A 21,856-nucleotide genomic window follows, 5' to 3' on the forward strand; every position below is an offset into this window, starting at 1 on the left:
TCAGCCCCCGCCCTGCGACCAAAACTACCCAGATCCTCCTTAAAAATGAAAGGGGCCCCGGCCCATCCGGCTGGGTCTGTGGCTCTGTCTAGCTCTGTCTCAGCAGCACTTCCTGAGTAGCGCGTCACCCAAACCAGCAGCCTCTGCCGCCTGAGCTGATTCTGACAGCACGCACAGGGTGTCGCTCGGCGAGGGCCCGCCGACAGCGGGACCGGGGCCTGCGAAACACCCCGCAGGTTCCCAGGCAGGGCAGGGAACTCCCACAGTGGGTGGAGCAGCTCGTCGGGCTGCTTCGTTGCCAGGTGTTTGGAACATTGGCTGCCCGCAACGTGTAATTATTTCATTCATCCCGGCGGCACCCAGATCAACAGCTGTCCCATCGGCGATGCCAGGACACACCCAGCCGAACACGCCTATCCCTGCACGCCCCCCCCTTGCGCACACCCATGTGCATTCACCCACCGACCCCACATCCATCCACCCAAACGTGCCCTCCACGCATGAACGCGCCATGCACCCACACGAGCATGCCTTCCATGCACCCTGCATGCATTCCCTCCGCATGCACATGCCTGCCTGCCCGCACCCACCTGTCCCTGCGCACAGGTATCCAGCCATCCATGCACAAATACACAGTCATCCACGCCCTCACATTCACCCACACCCCCCTAGCTAGCGATCCCTAACCCCCCCACATGTACACAGGCATCCTAATGTAACCCTGCACCCACCCATGGTCTCCCGTACACACCCATCAATGCACACACACACACATGCATCCGCCTGTGTGCACAAACTTTGTACATCCCCAGCCATACACATATATCTCAAAAAGAAAAGGAGGCCTTGTGGCACCTTAGAGACTAACCAATTTATTTGAGCATGAGCTTTCGTGAGCTACAGCTCACTTCATCGGATGCATGCCGTGGAAATGCATGCATCCGATGAAGTGAGCTGTAGCTCACGAAAGCTCATGCTCAAATAAATTGGTTAGTCTCTAAGGTGCCAAAGTCCTCCTTTTCTTTTTGCGAATACAGACTAACACGGCTGTTACTCTGAAACATATATCTCATCCACTCAGATCCATATCATCTAATCTAATCTATCCTATCGCCCCACCTATGTATCTATCCCCATACACCCCCTCCCCGACCTCTCTCTCTCTCTCTCTCCCCATGCACCCCCTCTATCTACCTATCTATCCCCATGTCACGGAGTGTGGGGGAATCCGGGCCCTGCACCCCTCTTCCTGGGATTCACCATGACTCTCAGCCAGCCAGTAAAGTGGAAGGTTTATTGGACAATAGGAACACAGTCTAAAACAGAGCTTGTCGGTACAACCAGGACCCCTCAGTCAAGTCCTTCTGTGGGGGCAGGGAGCTTAGACCCCAGCCCTTAGGTTCCCTGCGTTCCACCACCCAGCACCAAACTGAAACAAACACCCACCCCCCAGCAGGCTCTCTCCTGCAGCCTTTGTCCAGATTCCCGGGCAGAGGTGTTACCTCCCGCCTCCCCCTCCTGGCTCAGGTTACAGGCTCTCAGGTATCCCATCCCCAATGAAAGTCCCCTGCCACATTTCCAGGTCAACACTCCCCCCTCCCTACTGCGTCACACTCCCATTTATCCAGCATTAGCCGTTTCTGCCACGGCATCACACTGGACGCTTATCCTGAGATGTTTATCCACGGTGATCCTTGCATCTTAAATTCTCAAGGCAGAAGTGGGGTCTAGTGGTTAGAGCCAGTGGCTTGGCTGTCAGGGTGCATCTGGCCCTGTTGTAAGGGATCCAGAGCTGGAGTTTTTAGTTTGGGGTGGAGGGGGAGCATTATGGGAGAATCATGTGAGCTGGATGTTTCTGCTAAAATTACTGTCATTGTTAGGTTTCAGAGTAAACACCCACTGAGGTGAACAACAACCCTTTACACCTCTCTCTGGGCTGTCATCTCAGGCTGTCTGCAGACTTCCGTGTTCAGAAGGTTTTATTCAGAGCCGTAAGGGGAAAGGGGCCCTGACTTTAGCGGGGATCTGGGAGTCTGGACGCCAGGATTCTAGATCTAGCTCTGGGCTGAGCTTGCATTTCACCTCCCTTTATAGGAAGCAGCGAGCGTCTCCAGAGCAGTGAGTGTCTTTGCAGCATTTGTGTTTTGAACAGCACTGGGACGTCGAGTGTCAATGTGCCGTCCCCATCAGCAATCCGGGGCGGGTCCCAGTGAATGGGAGGAAGGCTGTCTGCCCGCCATGCTTACAGGCGGTGGATATGATCGTATCCTCATGAGTTGGTTGGATGCTGGTGAACACAGGGGAACACAGCGCTCTCAAGTGTGGGGCAGGAAATGCTGAATGCGTGTCTCTCCCTTCCCAGAAATCCACGTTCCGGGAAAGCCCCCCTCGGCCCTTTCCCCCATGGGTTTTTTTTGTCAGTTGCACAAGCCCTGGCCGGGGAAAGGTGCAGGCCGTCGTCAGAGTACACCACAGAGAGGTAGGAAGTGCCAGCCTCCTACCTCCGCTGGCTTCCTCTTGACGAGATGACGTTTCAATCAACACAGCAGCTTGCTAAGCGGGCCTGGGTTTTCAGTATTACTCAGCTCCTGTCTAGGCATCGAACGGAAGCAGACGGCTTTTCAAAAGCATCTGGCACCCAGCGGCTCCCTCCCAGAGCAGTGGAGGATCCCCTTCCCCACTGGGAACAATGGTGTTCTCCCCCCATCACCACCTCCCTCTCCCACCTTATGGGAGCTGCTGGGGGCTGAGAACTTTTGCAAATCTGGCGCCTTAGAGCGCCACCTGGTGGCACCTCTCACCCACCCTGGTTCTCATTACGTGCGCTTTGCCGTTCGGGGCATGGTTTGAAGAGCGCTATTGACGGTGGATTTGGGTGGGCTTTGTTAGGGCATTACAATCTCTGATCTCCTGGTATCCGACCCGGCCTGCCTCCTGCCACCCGCCTCTCCGGCTGCCCTCTGGCCCATCTCGGACTCTGATCCTCTGGGCTCCTGACTCTGCCAGGACTCAGGTCCGGCCCTGTGGACGCTGTTAGAGCAGGAGACGCCCAATGGAGCTGCTGCAGCCGTTTGTGTCGCCTGAAAGCGGAGTTCAGTCTTTGAAGCAACGCTGCATTGTTGTTCGTTTTGTGATGCGCGTTCGTCCGGGGGCAGCGGCTGCAAGCCGCGGGCGAGTTTGCTCTCTGCCCTCAGTTCTAACTAGTTCAGTGCTTACAAGTGACACTAAGAAAAGACCCAGAGTCCACGGCACTCACTTCTCTTCCCAGGGGGAGGCCTCAAAATCGGCTCCCGCTTGGCAGAGGGGCGACGATATTAACGCCCGCACCCCGGCTACACTGCACATCTGCTATTGCCAGGGGGAATTACAAGGCCTACAATGGCCAGTGAAGATGCCGCTGGCAGTGAGAAAACGGTGCCAGTTCGCGGCCTGCTAAGCCAAGCCACGACCTCCCCATTCACCAGGCACCAGTGACTGGGAGCCATGAAGATTCGGCCATAAATCCCCAGCAGCTTCACGCTTTGCAGGGGTCTTTCTGTTGCCTGCAGAATCAGAGGCGCTGCCAGGGAAATCACACACAGCACAGCAGGGTCTGGCCACGCTTCATAGCTTGGCATCCCAAGGCGGGGAAAGAGAGAAGGCGTTGGAGCCCAGACAGAAGAAGTGATTTGGGAAGCCTCTGGTTTCGGTGGGGGTGGGGGGCAAACCTCAAAGGGGCCTGGTTCTTAGAATGTTCTGAGCCCCCTCCCTCTGGAAAGCAGGCCCCGTCAGGACATTTCAGTCAGGCCCCCTGGAAACAGAGGGGACCCTCTGTTTGAACAGGAACGGCCCTCCCAACCCAGCCCTTGACATCACAAGCCGCACACATCCCCGGCCTCTGATCTGTTTGCAGCCCTGCTGAATTTGTCCTCCATTTCCCCACGGCGGTTCCCCACTGCCTGACCCGTCTGGGCCAGCGGCTCTCCTGGGTCGGGGGAGAGGGGCGGCGTGTTCACTGGGCAGACACAGCCGCTCCCTTCACGACAGCGCCCATCAGAACAGCAGCTTGACGAGCTGCCGGTGGTGGCGACGGGAGAGTTCTAGGCCTCTAAAGTGGTTCTGGATCCCTGCTCTCATCGCAGGAAGGGCTAGGCGAGCTGCTAATGATGAGATGGATCCAAGGCCGTCCCGGGGGCGCATGGCTGTTTAAAGGGCTGGTCCTGCTCCCCTGGAGTTTTGCCATCGATTTCAGGAGCAGGCTTCGGGAAGGCAAAAGGCTTCGCTCTCCCCAGGCAAACGAGGTTTGTGCATTTCTTCACGGCAGCTCTCATTAGCTGCTGCTGCTGCCAGGGGATCCCCCCACCTCTGCAGGTGATTAAGGGGTCTTCGTGGCGGACAGGAGAGAGGTGATGGATTTGGCCGCAAACCGCATCACCTGGCAGGACAGTTGAGATTACCGCTGCCACAGGACCCTGAGCCGAAGGGCCAGGCCCTGCGCTCACCGGGGCTGCCTGCTTTATTAGGGCGAGGAAAATGCCCCTTCTCCGGAGCAAGGGGTGTATGCGTGTGCCGGAGAGGGGTCCGCATCTCTCAGCACTACCATGGCCTGGCCAGCAGCCTGCCCAGGGAGTTTCCCTGACACCTGCTTGCCCCCTGGAGACTGGGAACGGTTAGGACAGCTGCAGGGCTGGGAGGAAGCCCGGCTTTTCCAGGGCATCTGAGCCTGCTTGCTGCCGAGCCAGCAGCTCTCAATCGCGTGTGTGGCCGGGAGGGATTCCTTTGCCGCCATAAGGGATGGTTTCCATCTAAACTCCACCCGGAGACCTCACTGCCGTCCACCATGGACAGCGACAATGGGGCAGGCCATTAGCCAGGCTGCTTTACCAGTGCGAGCTCGGTGGCTGGCTGCTCCCAGGGGCCAGGGCAGCCCTGAGCACAGCACAGATCACAAGGCAGAAGCTCGACTCATGACCCCCCCACTCTCCCCGTTCCAAGAGCCAACGGAGCCGGACAAATGCACACACGGTGCATTAACCCTGGGGCCCGCGTGGGGGCAAAGGGACAGGGACTAAAAGGGCTCTGCACTTGCCCGAGGTTATTACCTATTGTCACATAACAGGCCCCGTACGCACGCTCCCGAAACAACAATCACTGCAAGAAACTAGCAGCAGGAGCCCCATGTGCGGGCGGGGTGGGGCGGGGTTCCCCACTTGGGACCCTGCAAACAAAAGGCAAGAGGGAGCGGCTCAGCGAGGGAAAGGTTTATTGTCGTGGTGCTGAGTGGAGGGGGGCGGGCTCAGGGGGAGTTGGGGTACGAGGAGGCAAGGTACCGTTTGCCCGCTCCGTACTCCGAGTTGGCCCAGGAGTAGGTCTGAATCTGGGCCGATTTCCCGCCGAGGCTGAGCGTGCACCTGCAAGGAGATGGACGTGAGGCTGCTGGGGGGGCCGTCCAGAGCCACGTCGCCCTCTGAAGCCTCGAGGCCTGAGTGTGCCCCGCAGGGCGATACAAACATGTCCCCACGGGGGGTATTTTTTAGAAGCCTCAGAGGGTTTAAGCCAATCCTGTGTTTTGTTTTCCTGTGGCCGGACATGAGTTTTGAACACTTGGGGTTGGCAATGCTGAGAAGGCTGGAATCCTGATCCCAAGCCCCCAGCTCTAACTACTAGGCCCCACTCCCCTCCCAGAGCTGGGGACAGAACCTAGGAGTCCTGACTCCAGCCCCCGTGCTCTAACCACTTCACCCCACTCCCCTCCCAGAGCCGAGAGAAAACCCAGGAGTCCCGACTGCCAGCTCCCGCTGCTCTAACCACTTCACCCCACTCCCCTCCCAGAGCCAAGAGAAAACCCAGGAGTCCCGACTGCCAGCTCCCGCTGCTCTAACCACTTCACCCCACTCCCCTCCCAGAGCCGAGAGAAAACCCAGGAGTCCCGACTGCCAGCTCCCGCTGCTCTAACCACTTCACCCCACTCCCCTCCCAGAGCCAAGAGAAAACCCAGGAGTCCCGACTGCCAGCTCCCGCTGCTCTAACCACTTCACCCCACTCCCCTCCCAGAGCCAAGAGAAAACCCAGGAGTCCCGACTGCCAGCTCCCGCTGCTCTAAGGATCAGACTGCAATGATCGCCTTTGCCACAAAAGTCTGCGGGGAAGGAGGCATTAGCAGGCTTCTCAAAGGGTTTTACGCACAACAAAGAGTTTCTAACAGTACTTCAATTGCTACCAGAAATGACCTGAAAGTCCATCCGTCGTCCCCCCAACCCCACCCCCACCCCCCCCCGTGCCGGTGGCTCTTCAGGGGCGACACCCCCACTGGGGCCCGGCCTACCTGGCATTGCCTCTGATACTCACAGCTTGTTGGGCCTGGTTTTGTAGCACAGTGTGTACACGGCCAGTTCAAACTCGGGGCTGGAGCCAATGAAGAAGGAGCCGATGCTCTTCAGATAACCCGTCCAGCTGTACTGGAAAGCCATGATGTCAGGGTAGCCGGTCCACTGCAACCAGACAAGGAGACGCAAGAGGTGGGTGCCCCTGGCAGCGGGTGCTCTGGGCTGTCTCCGGTTGGAAACTATCTCAAGAGGGTGCATGGGATAAAGGATGGCACCAGTTCGCTACCCACGAGCCAGCGCCGGGCAGGGAGACGGGCAGCCTGCTCGCCAGCCGACGGCAGGACTGCGATGGCTCAGGACTCCATGGGAGGAGACTTTGTCCTCCCTGTCTGTGCTGGGCTTGCAAAGGGACTCACTGAGCCTCCCACCACTGGGACTGAGACTTGAATCATAGTGATCAATGGCTCCATGTCTAGTTGGCAGCCGGTATCGAGTGGAGTGTCCCAGGGGTCGGTCCTGGGGCCGGTTTTGTTCAATATCTTCATAAATGATCTGGAGGATGGTGTGGATTGCACTCTCAGCAAATTTGCAGATGATACTAAACTGAGAGGAGTGGTAGATACGCTGGAGGGGAGGGATAGGATACAGAAGGACCTAGACAAATTGGAGGATTGGGCCAAAAGAAATCTGATGAGGTTCAATAAGGATAAGTGCAGGGTCCTGCACTTAGGACGGAAGAACCCAATGCACCGCTACAGACTAGGGGCCGAATGGCTAGGCAGCAGTTCTGCGGAAAAGGACCTAGGGGTGACAGTGGACGAGAAGCTGGATATGAGTCAGCAGTGTGCCCTTGTTGCCAAGAAGGCCAATGGCATTTGGGGATGTATAAGTAGGGGCATAGCGAGCAGATCGAGGGACGTGATCGTTCCCCTCTATTCGACATTGGTGAGGCCTCATCTGGAGTACTGTGTCCAGTTTTGGGCCCCACACTTCAAGAAGGATGTGGATAAATTGGAGAGAGTCCAGCGAAGGGCAACAAAAATGATTAGGGGACTGGAACACATGAGTTATGAGGAGAGGCTGAGGGAGCTGGGATTGTTTAGCCTGCAGAAGAGAAGAATGAGGGGGGATTTGATAGCTGCTTTCAACGACCTGAAAGGGGGTTCCAAAGAGGATGGCTCTAGACTGTTCTCAATGGTAGCAGATGACAGAACGAGGAGTAATGGTCTCAAGTTGCAGTGGGGGAGGTTTAGATTGGATATTAGGAAAAACTTTTTCACTAAGAGGGTGGTGAAACACTGGAATGGGTTCCCTAGGGAGGTGGTGGAATCTCCTTCCTTACAAGTTTTTAAGGTCAGGCTTGACAAAGCCCTGGCTGGGACGATTTAACTGGGAATTGGTCCTGCTTCGAGCAGGGGGTTGGACTAGATGACCCTCTGGGGTCCCTTCCAACCCTGATATTCTATGATTCTATGATTCTATGAACCCAGACCCCTCGTGGGGCTTCGAGGCGGCAGGTTGCGTCAGTGAGCAGAAAAGGATCCTTCCTCCGGTCTAGGAGCCATGCTGAGCTGGGCTGGGCTGGGCACCACCTGCCCCTGGATCGGGCGGGTAGGAGCCGCACTGAGCCGGGCTGGAAGCCACCTGCCCCTGGATCGGGCGGGTAGGAGCCGCACTGAGCTGGGCTGGAAGCCACCTGCCCCTGGGTCGGGCGGGTAGGAGCCGCACTGAGCCGGGCTGGAAGCCACCTGCCCCTGGATCGGGCGGGTAGGAGCCGCGCCGAGCCGGGCTGGAAGCCACCTGCCCCTGGATCGGGCGGGTAGGAGCCGCGCCGAGCCGGGCTGGAAGCCACCTGCCCCTGGATCGGGCGGGTAGGAGCCGCGCCGAGCCGGGCTGGAAGCCACCTGCCCCTGGATCGGGCGGGTAGGAGCCGCGCCGAGCCGGGCTGGAAGCCACCTGCCCCTGGATCGGGCGGGTAGGAGCCGCGCCGAGCCGGGCTGGAAGCCACCTGCCCCTGGATCGGGCGGGTAGGAGCCGCGCCGAGCCGGGCTGGAAGCCACCTGCCCCTGGATCGGGCGGGTAGGAGCCGCGCCGAGCCGGGCTGGAAGCCACCTGCCCCTGGATCGGGCGGGTAGGAGCCGCGCCGAGCCGGGCTGGAAGCCACCTGCCCCTGGATCGGGCGGGTAGGAGCCGCACTGAGCTGGGCTGGAAGCCACCTGCCCCTGGATCGGGCGGGTAGGAGCCGCACTGAGCCGGGCTGGAAGCCACCTGCCCCTGGATCGGGCGGGTAGGAGCCGCGCTGAGCCGGGCTGGAAGCCACCTGCCCCTGGATCGGGCGGGTAGGAGCCGCGCCGAGCCGGGCTGGAAGCCACCTGCCCCTGGATCGGGCGGGTAGGAGCCGCACTGAGCCGGGCTGGAAGCCACCTGCCCCTGGATCGGGCGGGTAGGAGCCGCGCTGAGCCGGGCTGGAAGCCACCTGCCCCTGGATCGGGCGGGTAGGAGCCGCACTGAGCCGGGCTGGAAGCCACCTGCCCCTGGATCGGGCGGGTAGGAGCCGCGCTGAGCCGGGCTGGAAGCCACCTGCCCCTGGATCGGGCGGGTAGGAGCCGCACTGAGCCGGGCTGGAAGCCACCTGCCCCTGGGTCGGGCGGGTAGGAGCCGCGGCGAGCTAGGCCCAGTGGACGCCCTCCCCCCAGCACTCACAGGCCCATTGTAGCTGTAGCTCAGGTAATTGATCTCTCCGTTCTTCTCCAGCTCGTAGTAATGGACCCAGTTGTGAAAGCCTGAGATCTTCCCGCTCTTGATTTCCCCTGCAGGCGAGAGGAAGCAGAGCTGGAGTCACGGGCCTGTTTCTGGCTCCTTTCCTGCCACGCCCCGACGTGGCGCCCCCGACAGCTTCCCACAGACCCTGTGCCCTTCCCAGCGGGCCCCTCACTTTCTTCCAGCCGCTCATCACTTGCCCCTGAGTTCCCATCGCCCCCGGGGATTCTGAGCGCACACGGGGATCTGTGAAGTTCTCTGGTACAACTGCCCGACCGCAAGGCGCTTTAGGACAATCATTCGCGGGGCTGTATCTGTCTGTTCAGCAGGGCCCTAGAACGTCGGTCGTCTCGACACCGTGCTAACGTGGGTCGGGGTGAATTAATACCCTGTCGAGTGGCTGAGAATAACTGACTGTCCTGACCTGAGAAATGCTGTTCAAGGTAAAAGCCGGCCTGAAAAGTCCCAGCATTAAATTTGGAGCCATGCAGCTTACGGCCAGGAGGATCCACCAAATCATCCGGAGTGACGTGTGTATTGCAGGCCACCACCACCCCCCCGGTACTCTGTATAAGGGGGTTATCCCCAGGAAATCCCACCCCAGGCTTGGCTACGCCACTTATCAGATTGGCACATCTAGTCTGTTCCATTTCAGTTTCCACGTCTAACTGGCCCCTTGGCAAATTCCCAATGATTGACCCACCCCCACCCTCCCCATTCACAGTTGTGTGATTGACAGAAATTACACCCCTGTGATTGTTCCCGGCAGCCTCTGCCACTGGCCTGGTGGGCAAACTTGGGCAAGTCGCATCCCTGTCCGTGCCTCAGTTTCCCATCTGTAAAAGGGGGCTAATGATACCAGCCTCCTTTGGAAAGCACTTGGAGCTCTATGGATCGAAAGGGCTGTACCCAGAGCTCGGGCTTCTTCTTCATAAACATGTGGCCTGATTTTCACAGAGGCCGTTTCCAGCAGGTCAGCCCCTCTGCAGATGAGGCTGCTGCTTGCTCAGGAACCTGAATATTAGGGGCCAGATTTTAGGCCCCCCCATGTTTGAGGTTTCCGGCATTTGGAGGGGGGTCTCCTCCAGCAGAAGGGGCTCTGCAAACGGGCATGCTGGAGCCTCAGTTGTGTTGTGCCCTCTTCGGGGATCCGCCCCCCACCGCCCCACGAGCAGCGCTGTACCGTGGAAGACGTGTTCGAAGCCAGAGGAGTCCATGGCCGCTCCCTTCGAGCGTGAGTAGAGCCCGAACCACATCTCCTTCAGGTCTGCCTTGAAGTCATTCTCCGACAAATAGATACCTGGCCCGGGGAGACAGCAGGTGTCAGAGCTGGTCTCCAGCAGGGCAATGCAGCTAGCTCCCGGGGACTGAGCTTCCATGGCCCAGCCACGGGAGATCTCAGGTCTGAATCCATCAGCTGGCCAGATTCCACAGCACGCAGCCCAGCGAGGGGCAGCAGGGTGTTTGCATGGCTCTGGCATGGGCTTAACGGGGTCATACGTCACCTGCTCGCTTGTAAGGACGGGTGAGGCCCAAAGATAGCGATCGGATGTTCTCCATCGCCAGCCTCACTATTTAGAACGTCAAACCCTTGTAGCCGGGACAGGGGGCCTTCTCCCTGGACCGAGGCTGCCTCCCCTCCAAGCCCACGCCCACTCCTCTCTGAGTGTGCAAACTGCCCCTCCACGGCACATTTCCCCGTCTCCTTTGTCACTCCCAGCTGGCAAACTCCCGTCGGGCGCAGGTGCAAGCTATTACCTCTGTGTCACGCACGCACCCCGCCGGCAAGCAGCGAGTGTGACGAAGTGGGGGGGTTTCTTGGTTTTCCCTTGGTTTTTCCCATGGGTTGCGTGCAGAGGGGGTGGGACTCAGTTTCCCTGGGCGTTTCTGGTTTAACGAGGCGGTGGGAGAGGGAGGTTGTTGTTACAGAGGACCGGGAACTTGGGGCCCCAGCCAGTGGCCTGGAGAATGGAGACCACAGAGACTGGTGACCTGGTGGCCCAGCTCGGGAGTCACAGCCAGGTCTGGCCAGTGGGAGGACAATGGGCTGCGGAGAGAGGACCCCGGTGACCTGACCAGCCGGTTCCAGCCAGAGGGGGCCAGAGGATGGAAGAGAGGAGAGGAGGCCCAGGAGACCCTGTTTACGACCCTGTTTACCTGGAGAGAAGACAATGGACGGGGGGGAGCTTGGGGCCCGTGATATCAGATGCCCAGCTGGGAAGCAGGGGGGCTCAGGACTGGAGAGAGAGAGCAGGCAGAGCCCACCTGGATGCCGGGGAGACTGGGATGTGCTGTGCGGACGGAGGCCAGGCCTGAGGCCCTGAGAGTTTCCTGTGCTGGGTTCAGACGCTCAGTGACCCCTCCTGTTTTACACTGGCTGAGAATCACTCCAGTCTAGAGATCAGAGGGGCATTATTCCCTCTAGCAGTGGAGGCCCTGGGGGTCCAGAGCAAGGGGACTCCCTGAAGGGGCCCACGGCAGAGACAGGTGTGCTAAGGCTCAGAGAGGTGCGGTTCCAGGAGGCGAAGGGGCTTAACCCCTGAGAGTGAACCCCCGAGAAGGGCTGTCTCACTGAAGGGGGTTCCCCCCAGGGACCGTACGGGGCCAAGAGTGGGCACGTGACAGGGAGTTCCCCGTATGCCTTGGTTTTAACAACAGCCTTATCTTTCGTTGCCTGAATCTTCCCACTCCTGCCTCAGAAGCGAAGCACATGGCACTAGCCCGGCGGGCGCGATATTTGCCTCGCCGGGACGCAATATTTGTGACAACTGTTTGCGGCGAGCAGCTGAGCGGGGAGGGATGACCGGGGTGCTGCGGATGCCGGCTTTCACGGTCTGCTTTTGAGGGCCACGCTTGGTATTTAGCCTGCGAGCAGACGGTGCATTGGGAAATACACCAAGAAACACATGTTCCTTCTCCAACTGATGCGCACTGCAAGCTTCAGAGAGGAGAGCCAGCTGTGGTGAGGACAGGCAGTCCTGGTTGCCGGCGCTGATGGCCAGCAGGTGCCGGGAGCTGCGTTCTGCTTGGGTGAGAGCCGAGCTTGAGGGACAGGTGTCACGGAGTGTGGGGGAGTCCAGGCCCTGCACCCCTCTTCCTGGGATTCACTGAGGCTCTCAGCCAGCCAATAAAACAGAAGGTTTATTGGACAACAGGAACACGGTCCACAACAGAGCTTGTGGGTACACTGAGGACCCCTCAGTCAAGTCCTTCTGGGGGAGCAGGGAGCTTAGACCCCAGCCTTGGGGTTCCCTGCGTTCCTCCACCCAGCCCCAAACTGAAAACTAAACCCCCGAGGGGAGGCAATTCCTTGCTTGGACTCCTGCCGGCGCAGCCAGGGGAAGCCTGTCTCCACGGCACCTGGCAGGGCTACAGGATCCTGCAATGAGCCGAGGCTGGGGATTAGCTATGGTCCCGCCAGCACCTGGCAGCAGACACAACCCATGTCATCACCTAGCTGCACACTGCCACACAGCTGGTACTTTACCTGTAGAAAGAAAGAACTGGTTCAGCTTCTCCATCACCCGAGTCTTGAAGATTTCATCCAGGAAAGCGTCCACCTCCTGTCTCTCGGAGGCGGTCACCACCTCCTCCTTGCCCGTCATGCGTTCGTAGTTATTCAGCAGCGCCAAGAGCCTGGCAAAGGTGGGCTTGGAGAAGAGGGCATCCTCGTCCACGTAGCTGAAGAGCCTGGCAGGAGAGTGGAGAGAGGGGGTTAGGGACGCTGCTCCTAGTCACAGATCCAGCCAGAGAATCGGAGGCAGAGCCGGTGAGCTGATAGCTCTGCCTTAAGTACTTATCTGGGCCCCAACACCAGAGCATCAGAGGGCCTCACAATCTTTAATGCCTTTATCCTCACCGCCCCACTGGGGGGCAGGGAAGTGCTCTTTTCCCCACTGGACACAGGACGATCTGAGGCAGAGAGACTTAGTGACTTGCCCCAGGTCACACCAAGAAGTCTGTGGAGGAGCAAGGGATAGAACCCATGTCTCTGGCTGGTACTCTAACCACTGGACCATCCTTCCTCTCTGACCAGAGACTAACTAGTCCCGCTCGGATCGTTATAAATGGGACCTGCGGAAGGAGGCATCCCTGACAGAGAGCCAGAACGAGGCCTACGTACACTTCCGTCCCCCTTCCTGCACCCCCACACCCTGACCAGATCCATCTGCCGTGTGTGCATGCTACCTCTGTGTCCCTCCACTCTGTCTGCCCTGCGGGAATTTCTACGTGGCTGTGGAAGGTTCTGCCCATGCAAGGATATGGTGTAATCTCAACGCACCCTCCCCCTGATCTGTACATCCCACACAGGTGGGTTTCCCAGCATCTCCTGTCCCCTCCACTCCACTCCCATGCCCTCACTTCTGCTTGGCGTAGTCTTGGCCTGCACTGGTCTGGTCAGAGGAGATCTTGTGCTGCAGGTTGAGGATGATCTCGCTGCTGGTGGCCCTGTTCACGTCGGCAGAGTACAGCGTCTCAGAGATGCTCTTGATCTCACTGTCGGAGACAGAGTAGAATGAGGGGACCTCCCGCTGCTCACCTTCCCCTGGAATGGCAACAAGAGGGACCAGAGTTCACTACGGCCTCGCCTCAGTGGCCAGATACTAGGGTAATGGGCTAGAAACATGGACAAAGAAGCACGTACAGCACTAGTCCCCAACTCCCCTCTTACCCGGCTCAAAGGAGTAGCTGGCTCATTGGAGGCATGATGGCTGGTTTATTCAGTTCATCCAGCTAATGTGCCTATTAGAATAGTCACTAAGCCATCATTGTTGTGGAATAATTACTCCCAAGGAACCCTGTGCAGGCAATATAGCCAAAGGGGAGAATCCAGCTTCCCTCTTCCATGTGCTCCATTCCTAATACAGTACCCAAGTGTCCATACACACCCTCCTCCCTGGGTCTGAGTAGGGCCTACTTCCTCTCACGTGTGGGAGAGAACCCAGCTCCGACCATCTGGAATGAGCTCCATCTACCGTCTGCTTCAGACACTCCGCACCTCGGCTGTTCAGCACAGCCTGGTCTCTACGCCACCCTCTCCCGCTGCAGCTATCCCACGCTACCTGCTGATTCTGTGACGCATTTGCAGGATGAAGCCGCGTTTCCTGAATTTTCCATTCTAGATATGGATGAGGCCCATCCACACAGACCCCCCTTCAAATCACTTTCACCTTTCTGGGGGTCTCTTAAATTTTCCCTCTCTGCTTGACTCCACAGCTGTACAGAACATCCCCAGGACTCCCTCTCTGGAAGGATTGATCGACAGGGGCCTGCTTTACACAGTGGATCGGGAACCAGGACTCCTGGGTCCTTTTTCCCCGCTCCGCCAATGACTCACTAGGAGGCCTCGGACAGGGCATTTTTCTATGTGCCTCAGCTTTGTTCCTCTATCCAATGGTGATGTGGATACTGACCCCAGGCAGACCCTCAGCGACAAGAAGGGGAAATGACACTGTTAATGTAACATAGCTGGGAAGCAGGGGATGTTGCTTCTCTCTCTTTCGCGCCCAACACCATCCTTGGGGTGCGTGCAAGCAGAAGTGGGCCGAAGCAGCTTCCCATCTTGGAGGTAGCTGGCCCTGACTGCCCCATATCACCTGCCCAGTGCACAGCAAGACTCAACGGCCTTGAGAGCGAATCATGCTGGAGCTGAAATCCCATCAGAGGCTTTACAGCCAAGAGCTCTATCCATGGATTTTTAATGAGCCCTAAATGCACGTATCTCTGGGAACACGGGAGAGAATCTGCTCTCGTCTGTAGATATGGCAGCCAAGCCTTCGCCTTTAAAGTTAGAACTACAAATCTGACCTTAATTATTCACAAAGATTCTTGGGATCCTGGCTTTCCTTCTTTGCTGTGCATTTTCTCTACGTGAGTACACGAGGGAAACAGGGAAGTGCTATTTCTGCCTTTGCTGGAAACTGCACGGACAAGTTCTCGGCACAAACAAGCAAGCAGCTAACCACGAAACCAGATGGAAAACAACATGGGTGAAATCCTGGCCCCCTGAAATCAATGGGAAACCTCCTGTCGGCTTCATTGAACTAGGATTTCTGAAGTGCTCGTGCATAGGGGTGGCTACGACTTGATTTCATGTGTTTGATAAAGTGCATGTTACACGGTGGTTATTTGCACAAAGTAACCTGCAGGGGGGAAGAGCAGCTATCGTCGATGGTGAACATACGCCAGGCGAATAACATGTTAAGCAAAGAGTGATTGCAAGATACTCGTGCAGCAAAACAGAAAGCGCTACCAGAATACAGCGTACAGACCTTACTGGAGAAGAGCCCCAAGTGTCAATTTTGCTGCCACGCTTTAGAACTAGACCAGGGGTCGGCAGCCTTTCAGAAGTGGTGGGCCGAGTTTTCATTTATTCACTCTAATTTAAGGTTTCGCGTGCCGGTCATACATTTTAACGTTTCTTAGAAGGTCTCTCTCTATAAGTCTATATTATATAACTAAACTATTGTATGTAAAGTAAACCAGGCTTTTAAAATGTTTAAGAAGCTTGATTTAAAATTAAATTAAAATGCAGATCTTATCAGTTTAGTGCAGTGGTTCTTAACCTGGGGTGTATGCACCCACTGGGGGTGCGAGATGCCCTTTCTGGGGGTGTGAGACGTGCGAGGTTTTTTTAGAAGGTAAATCATCGAAAACACAAATTAAGCACGGGCACATAAGTACAACTTCTTTGCTTCATCAAACCTATGTTTTTATTAACATTATACATTTTTAACGATTACTGTAATATACAAAGTTTTTAAGTTTTTAAGCTAACTGTAGTGTAATTTTTGATAAGGGCTGCAGAGCACTGGGCCCAGGCCAGGAGCAGAGCCCTGGTCTGGCTGCCGGTACCCCAAGCCGGCAGGAGGGCTGAGCGGGGCCAATGGCCGGGACCCCGGCTGGCAAGGGGCCGGCAGCCGGAACCCCAGACCAGCAGCAAGGTGAGCGGGGCTGGCGGCTGGTATTCCAGGCCAGCAGCAAGCTGAGCGGGGCTGATGGCCGGGATTTTGGCTGGCAAGGGGCCAGCGGCCGGAACCCCAAACCGTCAGCGGGCTGAGCAGGGTAGCAGAAAGAACCCCAGACTGGCAGCGGCTCACTCGCTGCCGGTCTGGGGTTCCGCTGGCTCCTGCCAGCCGGGATCCCGGCTGCCGGCCCGGCTCAGCCCACCACGGGTCTGGAGTTCCGTCCGCCAGCTCCTGCCAGCCTGGGTCCCGGCTGCCGGCCCGGCTCAGCCCACCACTGTCTGGAGTTCCGTCCGCTGGCTCCTGCCAGCCGGGGTCCCGGCTGCCGGCTCCGCTCAGCCCACTGCCGGTCTGGAGTTCCATTTACCCAGGTTGGTGGTTTTGCCCAAATTTGTCCCCAATGAAGGCCAACGTCAGCTTTTCACAGAACAGATTTTTGAATATTTTTTTCATAGAGTCATGGATGTTAAGCCCAGAAGGGACCGTGAGGAGCAGTCTGACCTCCTGCGTAACGCAAACCCGGGAATATCACTCAATAAGTCCTGCATCCAGCCCATGTCTTGTGGCTGAGCTAAAAAGCCATCCAATCTTAATTTAAAACTGTCAAGGGATGGAGAAGGCACCACATCCCTTGGTTGGTAAATTGTTCTACAAGGGTAAAATTCACTCCTATGCAAGAGGCCAACATGGGGCCTTCTGCACCACTTAAGAAGTGAAAAGTAAGCAATGCTTAGACTGTCTGTACAGGGCTGAATTTTGCGTTTGCAAAATCAGAGCTTTGGGCATCTGTGTTCACTCAGAAATGGCTCATTTGAACCCATAATTTTTGCCAGGCTCTTGGGCAGGAGAGAAATCTCACCCTGAATTGCCTTTTTGTTATCGTCACATAAATCCAAACGGGATACATTTTAGTTTAAAAAATATTTTAACAATCTGCTCTTACCTGGAAAGGAGAGGTGGGCCCCAGATGTTAAACAGGGCAGGAAGCAGACCAGCGCAAGAATGCCCTTCATCTTGGATGGGCCGCAACCTACCTGACATCGGAGCAGCACTGAGGGTTTATATCAGTTTGCTGTATCGCTTGAGATAACGCTAGAGAAATATTAAACCGCTCTAAGTTTGGAGCTGCAGCTCAAAGCCCAGGGATAATGAACACATGCGAAGTTTGTTGGCAGAACTAGATAAAGTCAGACACAGCTGTTGCACAGCTAGATAAGCCAGGGATAGGTGGGAGCGGGTTGGATAATATGCAAGACCAGAGAATTCAGGTATTGAAAGATAGTCAGGAGTCCAGTGCAGAATTGACACGCTGGTGATCAATATCATTGTGAAATGTGTCAGCACTCTATGAGGAGTCATGGATATTCACTGATATTATGCTTTAAAGTCTGTGACCAAACAAAGGAAGAAACAGGTTTTCTCCCAGACAGAAGGGAAGGCAGCTCTCTACATGGCTCCAGTGTAAATGAAGCGTTATGGAATCAAAACAATGGAAGCCCCATTTACACCCAAATCAGCAGGGGGATGGGCACAATCAGCCAAACCACACACAAGCAGTGACGGGACTCAAACTCGCGACTGCGGGCTCTGAAATCGTTGACCCCCAGCCAGCGTGCTAAAGGAGCAGCTTCCCACGTGGTAACTGGGACGTGCGTTAGGCCTGGTTCTGTTGCCTGGTAGCAAGAGTCAGGCTTCCCCAGAGATCGGCTCACTCAGGCACTCTGATCTCATCAAGGAGCATCCTCATGGTGCTAGATAGGGTAGCTCCTAGGGACTGGAGGCTCCAAGGCTCCCAAATCCAGCTGCTTAGCCAGGGAGGAGGGAGTTTATGCTCAAATAAATTGGTTAGTCTCTAAGGTGCCACAAGTACTCCTTTTCTTTTTGCGAATACAGACTAACACGGCTGTTACTCTGAGACACGTCAAGGCGTCTCAACCGCCCTTGGGTCAGAGAAATTAAAAATATAATCACCTCTCTCCAGGAAAACTGTGAGTTAATTCTTTTTTTGATTCCTCTTCATTTCCCATCTCTGAGCAGATGCACTTATCCTGGATTTTATATTTCTATGTAAATGGCAGCATTATCTCCCAAGTACTAACCTCAAAAGAACAATGGGACCGGTGGGAAACCAGAAGGTCTCCGGGGCATGAGCTTGGGGGAGGGATGCGCTTCCTATGAAATCTACACAGCAGCTAACTACACAGCTTTATTTCCGGGATGGATTGGAGTATCAAATATCTGGGGTCTCAGACACAAGCGGAATATGCTAATGCCATTCTCCTTTAGGATTAGTCTGAAAGCCGTTAATCATCTCCAGTTGGCAGGCAGAGGCTGGATAGATACACTTATTTCACATTTCCAGATGGAAGCGTATTTCGACCCTTAAGCGCGGTTTAGCCAAAACCCATGGAGGCAGAGGAGCCCAGTGGCCGTTCAGATACAGAATGGAGACCCTCCTGGTTTTCACTTTCATTTCCGCGACGTCTGCACGTGTTTTACTGGCAGAGAAACGGACTGTTTGGTCGTCTGAGGTCAAGGATGAAGTTGGAGATTCACTCTCGCTGCTCTGCGGTACTGGCAGATTGTGGGTGAAGGAAGCGTGGCTCGGAGCCCAAATACAGCCAGCCCCGGGACTTCTGTAATGTAGTGCTGAGCACGTTCACCTTTCAAATGGCTGTGCCAGACGTCTCAGCATACCAGGCTCAGTCTCGACCGAGCCTGCCCGTGCTGTGTTCCTGCATTACAGATAGTCAGGTTATCCAATATGTATATTGCAGTGGCTCCCGGAGGCCCCAGTCAGCACGGTCCCTGATCCATCAATATGGCACATTGCAGGCTAGCACTGGTAGCCTCCACACACCCCTCCGCTGCACTAGCGGTAGGGACAGCTGAAATCACTTCCAATTCGGTGTAACTATTTGCTTGTGCCCAGTTGTCAACGTGGCTAAATTTAGATGCAAACGATCTTAACTCCACACAGTGCCTTCACTCCTCTTACGCCCCCTGGAAGCTGGGGTGAGCCCAGTGCACCGCCCCCAAAGGGGTCCTCACAGGGCGGGTCACTCTGGTACGGTGCACCCAGGCAAGCTGTGCCAAGCAGCTGTGGACAAACAGGGGACCAAACTGACATTTTTGATCCTACTCAGGAGAGGAATGGCAGGATCCCCGGATGCAGGAAGGGTGAAGGATGCAGGAAGGGTGATGCTGTGTCATTTAGAAGCCAGGAAAAGAGGAAGTGTGTGGCATTCTTAGAGAGTCATTAATTAATTAATTAATTAATTAATTAAATTGGTTCGTCTCTAAGGTGCCACAAGTACTCCTTTTCTTTTTGCGAATACAGACTAACACGGCTGTTATTCTGAAATCATTCATTAATGTAATCAACCCCGAGGCTATACCGCTCTTCAGACCCCATGCCAGCCTTGAGAGGAACTGTGTGCGTGCAAAGACTGACCCCTCTGCCTTTGGGATAGTCCTCGCTCATTTGAAGACACTTGATTTCCAGTACACCCAACAGACTCCTCGTCTGGATTCAGCAGAGTCCACTCAGCTGGTAAATTACCCTTCTGTCCAACAGGCAGGCCGCAACCGTAATAATTTTATCTTCAAGGGCTTGTTTAATATTTAAGTGACCAAATGCTGCTTATGTTAGATTTTCCCACTGCGGTCTCAGAGGGATTTTGCTGGATGAATGCTCTGAAAAGTAAGGGGTGGGGGGGATAGTAAAGGGAAGTAAATTAGCCCTGGTCTCCCCTTACCTCCCCTTCAGGGCCATAGGCAACGAGTTATATGGGCCCATGGTGCCCGTGCTCCACCAATATGCAGGAATGTGGGCCCGGCTCCCCCAATATTTGGGCTTATATTTTCAGACCTGTCCCGTCCATAGGATGGACTGGGGCAACCCCCCCGAAGCACGGGGCCTGGGTCAGTTGCCCCGGTCCGTCCTATGGACAGGACAGCTCTGCCTGGACCCGTTCTGGGCACCACCAAAGATTACACAAACCTGGTGCCCTTTGTTCAGGGCCCTAGATTGGGCCCAAATCGGACTCTTCCACACCTCCTTTTCCTGCTCCTCCAACTCTTGACTCCATGCTCCCCACCCCCGCACATTACAGGAAATCTTCCTGCCATGAATTGTGGACTAGGTACGACATTCAATCCGGGACCACTTCATAAACGAGGATCCCTAGGGACGCAGGAATAGGGAGACCAGACAGCAAGTGTGAAAAATCGGGACGGGGGTGGGGGGTAATAGGAGCCTAGATAAAAAAAAGACCCCAAAATCGGGACTGTCCCTATCAAATCAGGACATCTGGTCACCCTACACAGGAACAGTTAGAGTTTCTGCACACTGATATTAAGAAACAGGCCATTTGCTTTGGTGATTTCCTTCAGCTTCCAACCCCAAGGGTAACATATGCTGTCTTAACACCATGTCTACTAGCCGTTTGGCACAGGTCTTCCCTGGGTGGAGAGGGAGGGGGCAGGGAACAGTTCCGGTAACCCCCAGCAAGCAGCCAGCCTTAGGATCCAACTGGTCCCGGTTTCCAGAGGACATATGCTCTGTTTCAGTAGGAAGATCCTAGCACTTGGCTCTATGGAACGGAGTTGGTAAGGAGAATTTGCTTGTGCTATGTGCTAGCAAGTCTATACTGGGGACTCCAGTTTAACAGGATTCTGGACTGCCAAGGCCCCGTGATCCATGTGTGATGCAGCAGGGAGTGGGGAGTATGGACCTGGGAATGCTGTAGGGGAGTTTTGCTGGGACTGTCTGCATTGGGGATGGGAGACTTTCCGTGAGGGAAGATACCTGAGCATGTAACATGAGAGCCCAGGAGAGGGGTTGGGGCCAGGTGACACCTTCTGCCCGGGAAACTGGACAAAGGCTGGAGGAGCAACCAGGGGGAGGGAGTGTGAGATGGCCGGAGGGGGTTTCAGTTTGGAGCTGGCTGGGGAAACGGAGGGAGCCCCAGGACTGGGGTCTAAGCTCCCTGCCCCCCGCAGAAGGACTTGACTGAGGGGTCCTGGTTGTACCTACAAGCTCTGTTTGGGACTGTGTTCCTGTCGTCCCATAAACCTTCCATTTTACTGGCTGGCTGAGTCAGGGTGAATGGCAGGAAGTGGGGGTGCAGGCAGGGCCGGCTCCAGGCACCAGCTTTCCAAGCAGGTGCTTGGGGGGGCATTCAGAATGGGGGCGGCACTCCGTGTCCCGTGGTGGCAATTTGGCAGCAGCCCCGCCGCTGTTGCAGCAGCAGTAATTCGGTGGCGACTGCTTGGGGGGGGGCAAAATTGGTAGAGCCGCCCCTGGGTGCAGGGCCCTGACTCCCCCACACTCTGTGACACCATGCACACGGGAAGAGGTCCTCGTCTGTCTGGAGACCTGCCAGTCTCTTGTTCTGGCTAGAAGGCTGGAGCAGGGATTGCAACGGTGCGGGCAGGAGGCTGTTTCATCACTCTTCTGGCTCTTCCATAGATTCATAGATATTAAGGTCAGAAGGGACCATTATGATCATCTAGTCTGACCTCCTGCACAACGCAGGCCACGGAATCTCACCCACCCACTCCTGCGATAAACCTCTCACCTCTGTCTGAGCTATTGAAGTCCTCAAATCGTGGTTTAAAGACTTCAAGGAGCAGAGAATCCTCTAGCAAGTGACCCGTGCCCCATGCTGCAGAGGAAGGCGAAAACCCTCCAGCGCCTCTTCCAATCTGCCCTGGAGGAAAATTCCTTCCAGGAAGGGGTTGGAATCGGGGCGGGGCAGGGGTGGGAGGGGGCAGGGCCAGGGCAGAGGTGGAGCCAGGGTGGACCAGGGGCAGGGTCGAGCA

General features: G+C 56.1%; 1 protein-coding gene across 1 annotated transcript; it reads right to left on the reverse strand.

The window, feature by feature from the left end:
• Positions 1-5,275: 5,275 nt before the first annotated feature.
• Positions 5,276-14,183, reverse strand: LOC140901035 (uridylate-specific endoribonuclease D). Its single transcript, XM_073319202.2, has 7 exons — positions 14,129-14,183; positions 13,428-13,611; positions 12,553-12,755; positions 10,249-10,365; positions 9,009-9,115; positions 6,328-6,470; positions 5,276-5,390 (listed from the first exon to the last, which is right to left on the reverse strand). Exons 1-7 carry the CDS (start codon positions 14,181-14,183, stop codon positions 5,276-5,278), a joined length of 924 nt encoding a protein of 307 aa, XP_073175303.1.
• Between the last annotated feature and the right edge of the window lie 7,673 nt (positions 14,184-21,856).

Source organism: Lepidochelys kempii, chromosome 20, assembly GCF_965140285.1.
Source record: "Lepidochelys kempii isolate rLepKem1 chromosome 20, rLepKem1.hap1, whole genome shotgun sequence".
NCBI lineage: Eukaryota > Metazoa > Chordata > Testudines > Cheloniidae > Lepidochelys > Lepidochelys kempii.

Bases quoted from the DNA above. Each gene is read 5' to 3' on its own strand.
- LOC140901035 (XM_073319202.2), bottom strand. From the start codon at position 14,183: ATGGAAAATTCAGGAAACGCGGCTTCATCCTGCAAATGCGTCACAGAA. The intron at 12,756-13,427 runs GTGAGGGCATGG...CTCTCCTGCCAG, and splicing joins CAAGACTACGCCAAGCAGAA to GCTCTTCAGCTACGTGGACG. The intron at 6,471-9,008 runs GTGAGTGCTGGG...GTCTGGTTGCAG, and splicing joins GCTACAGCTACAATGGGCCT to TGGACCGGCTACCCTGACAT.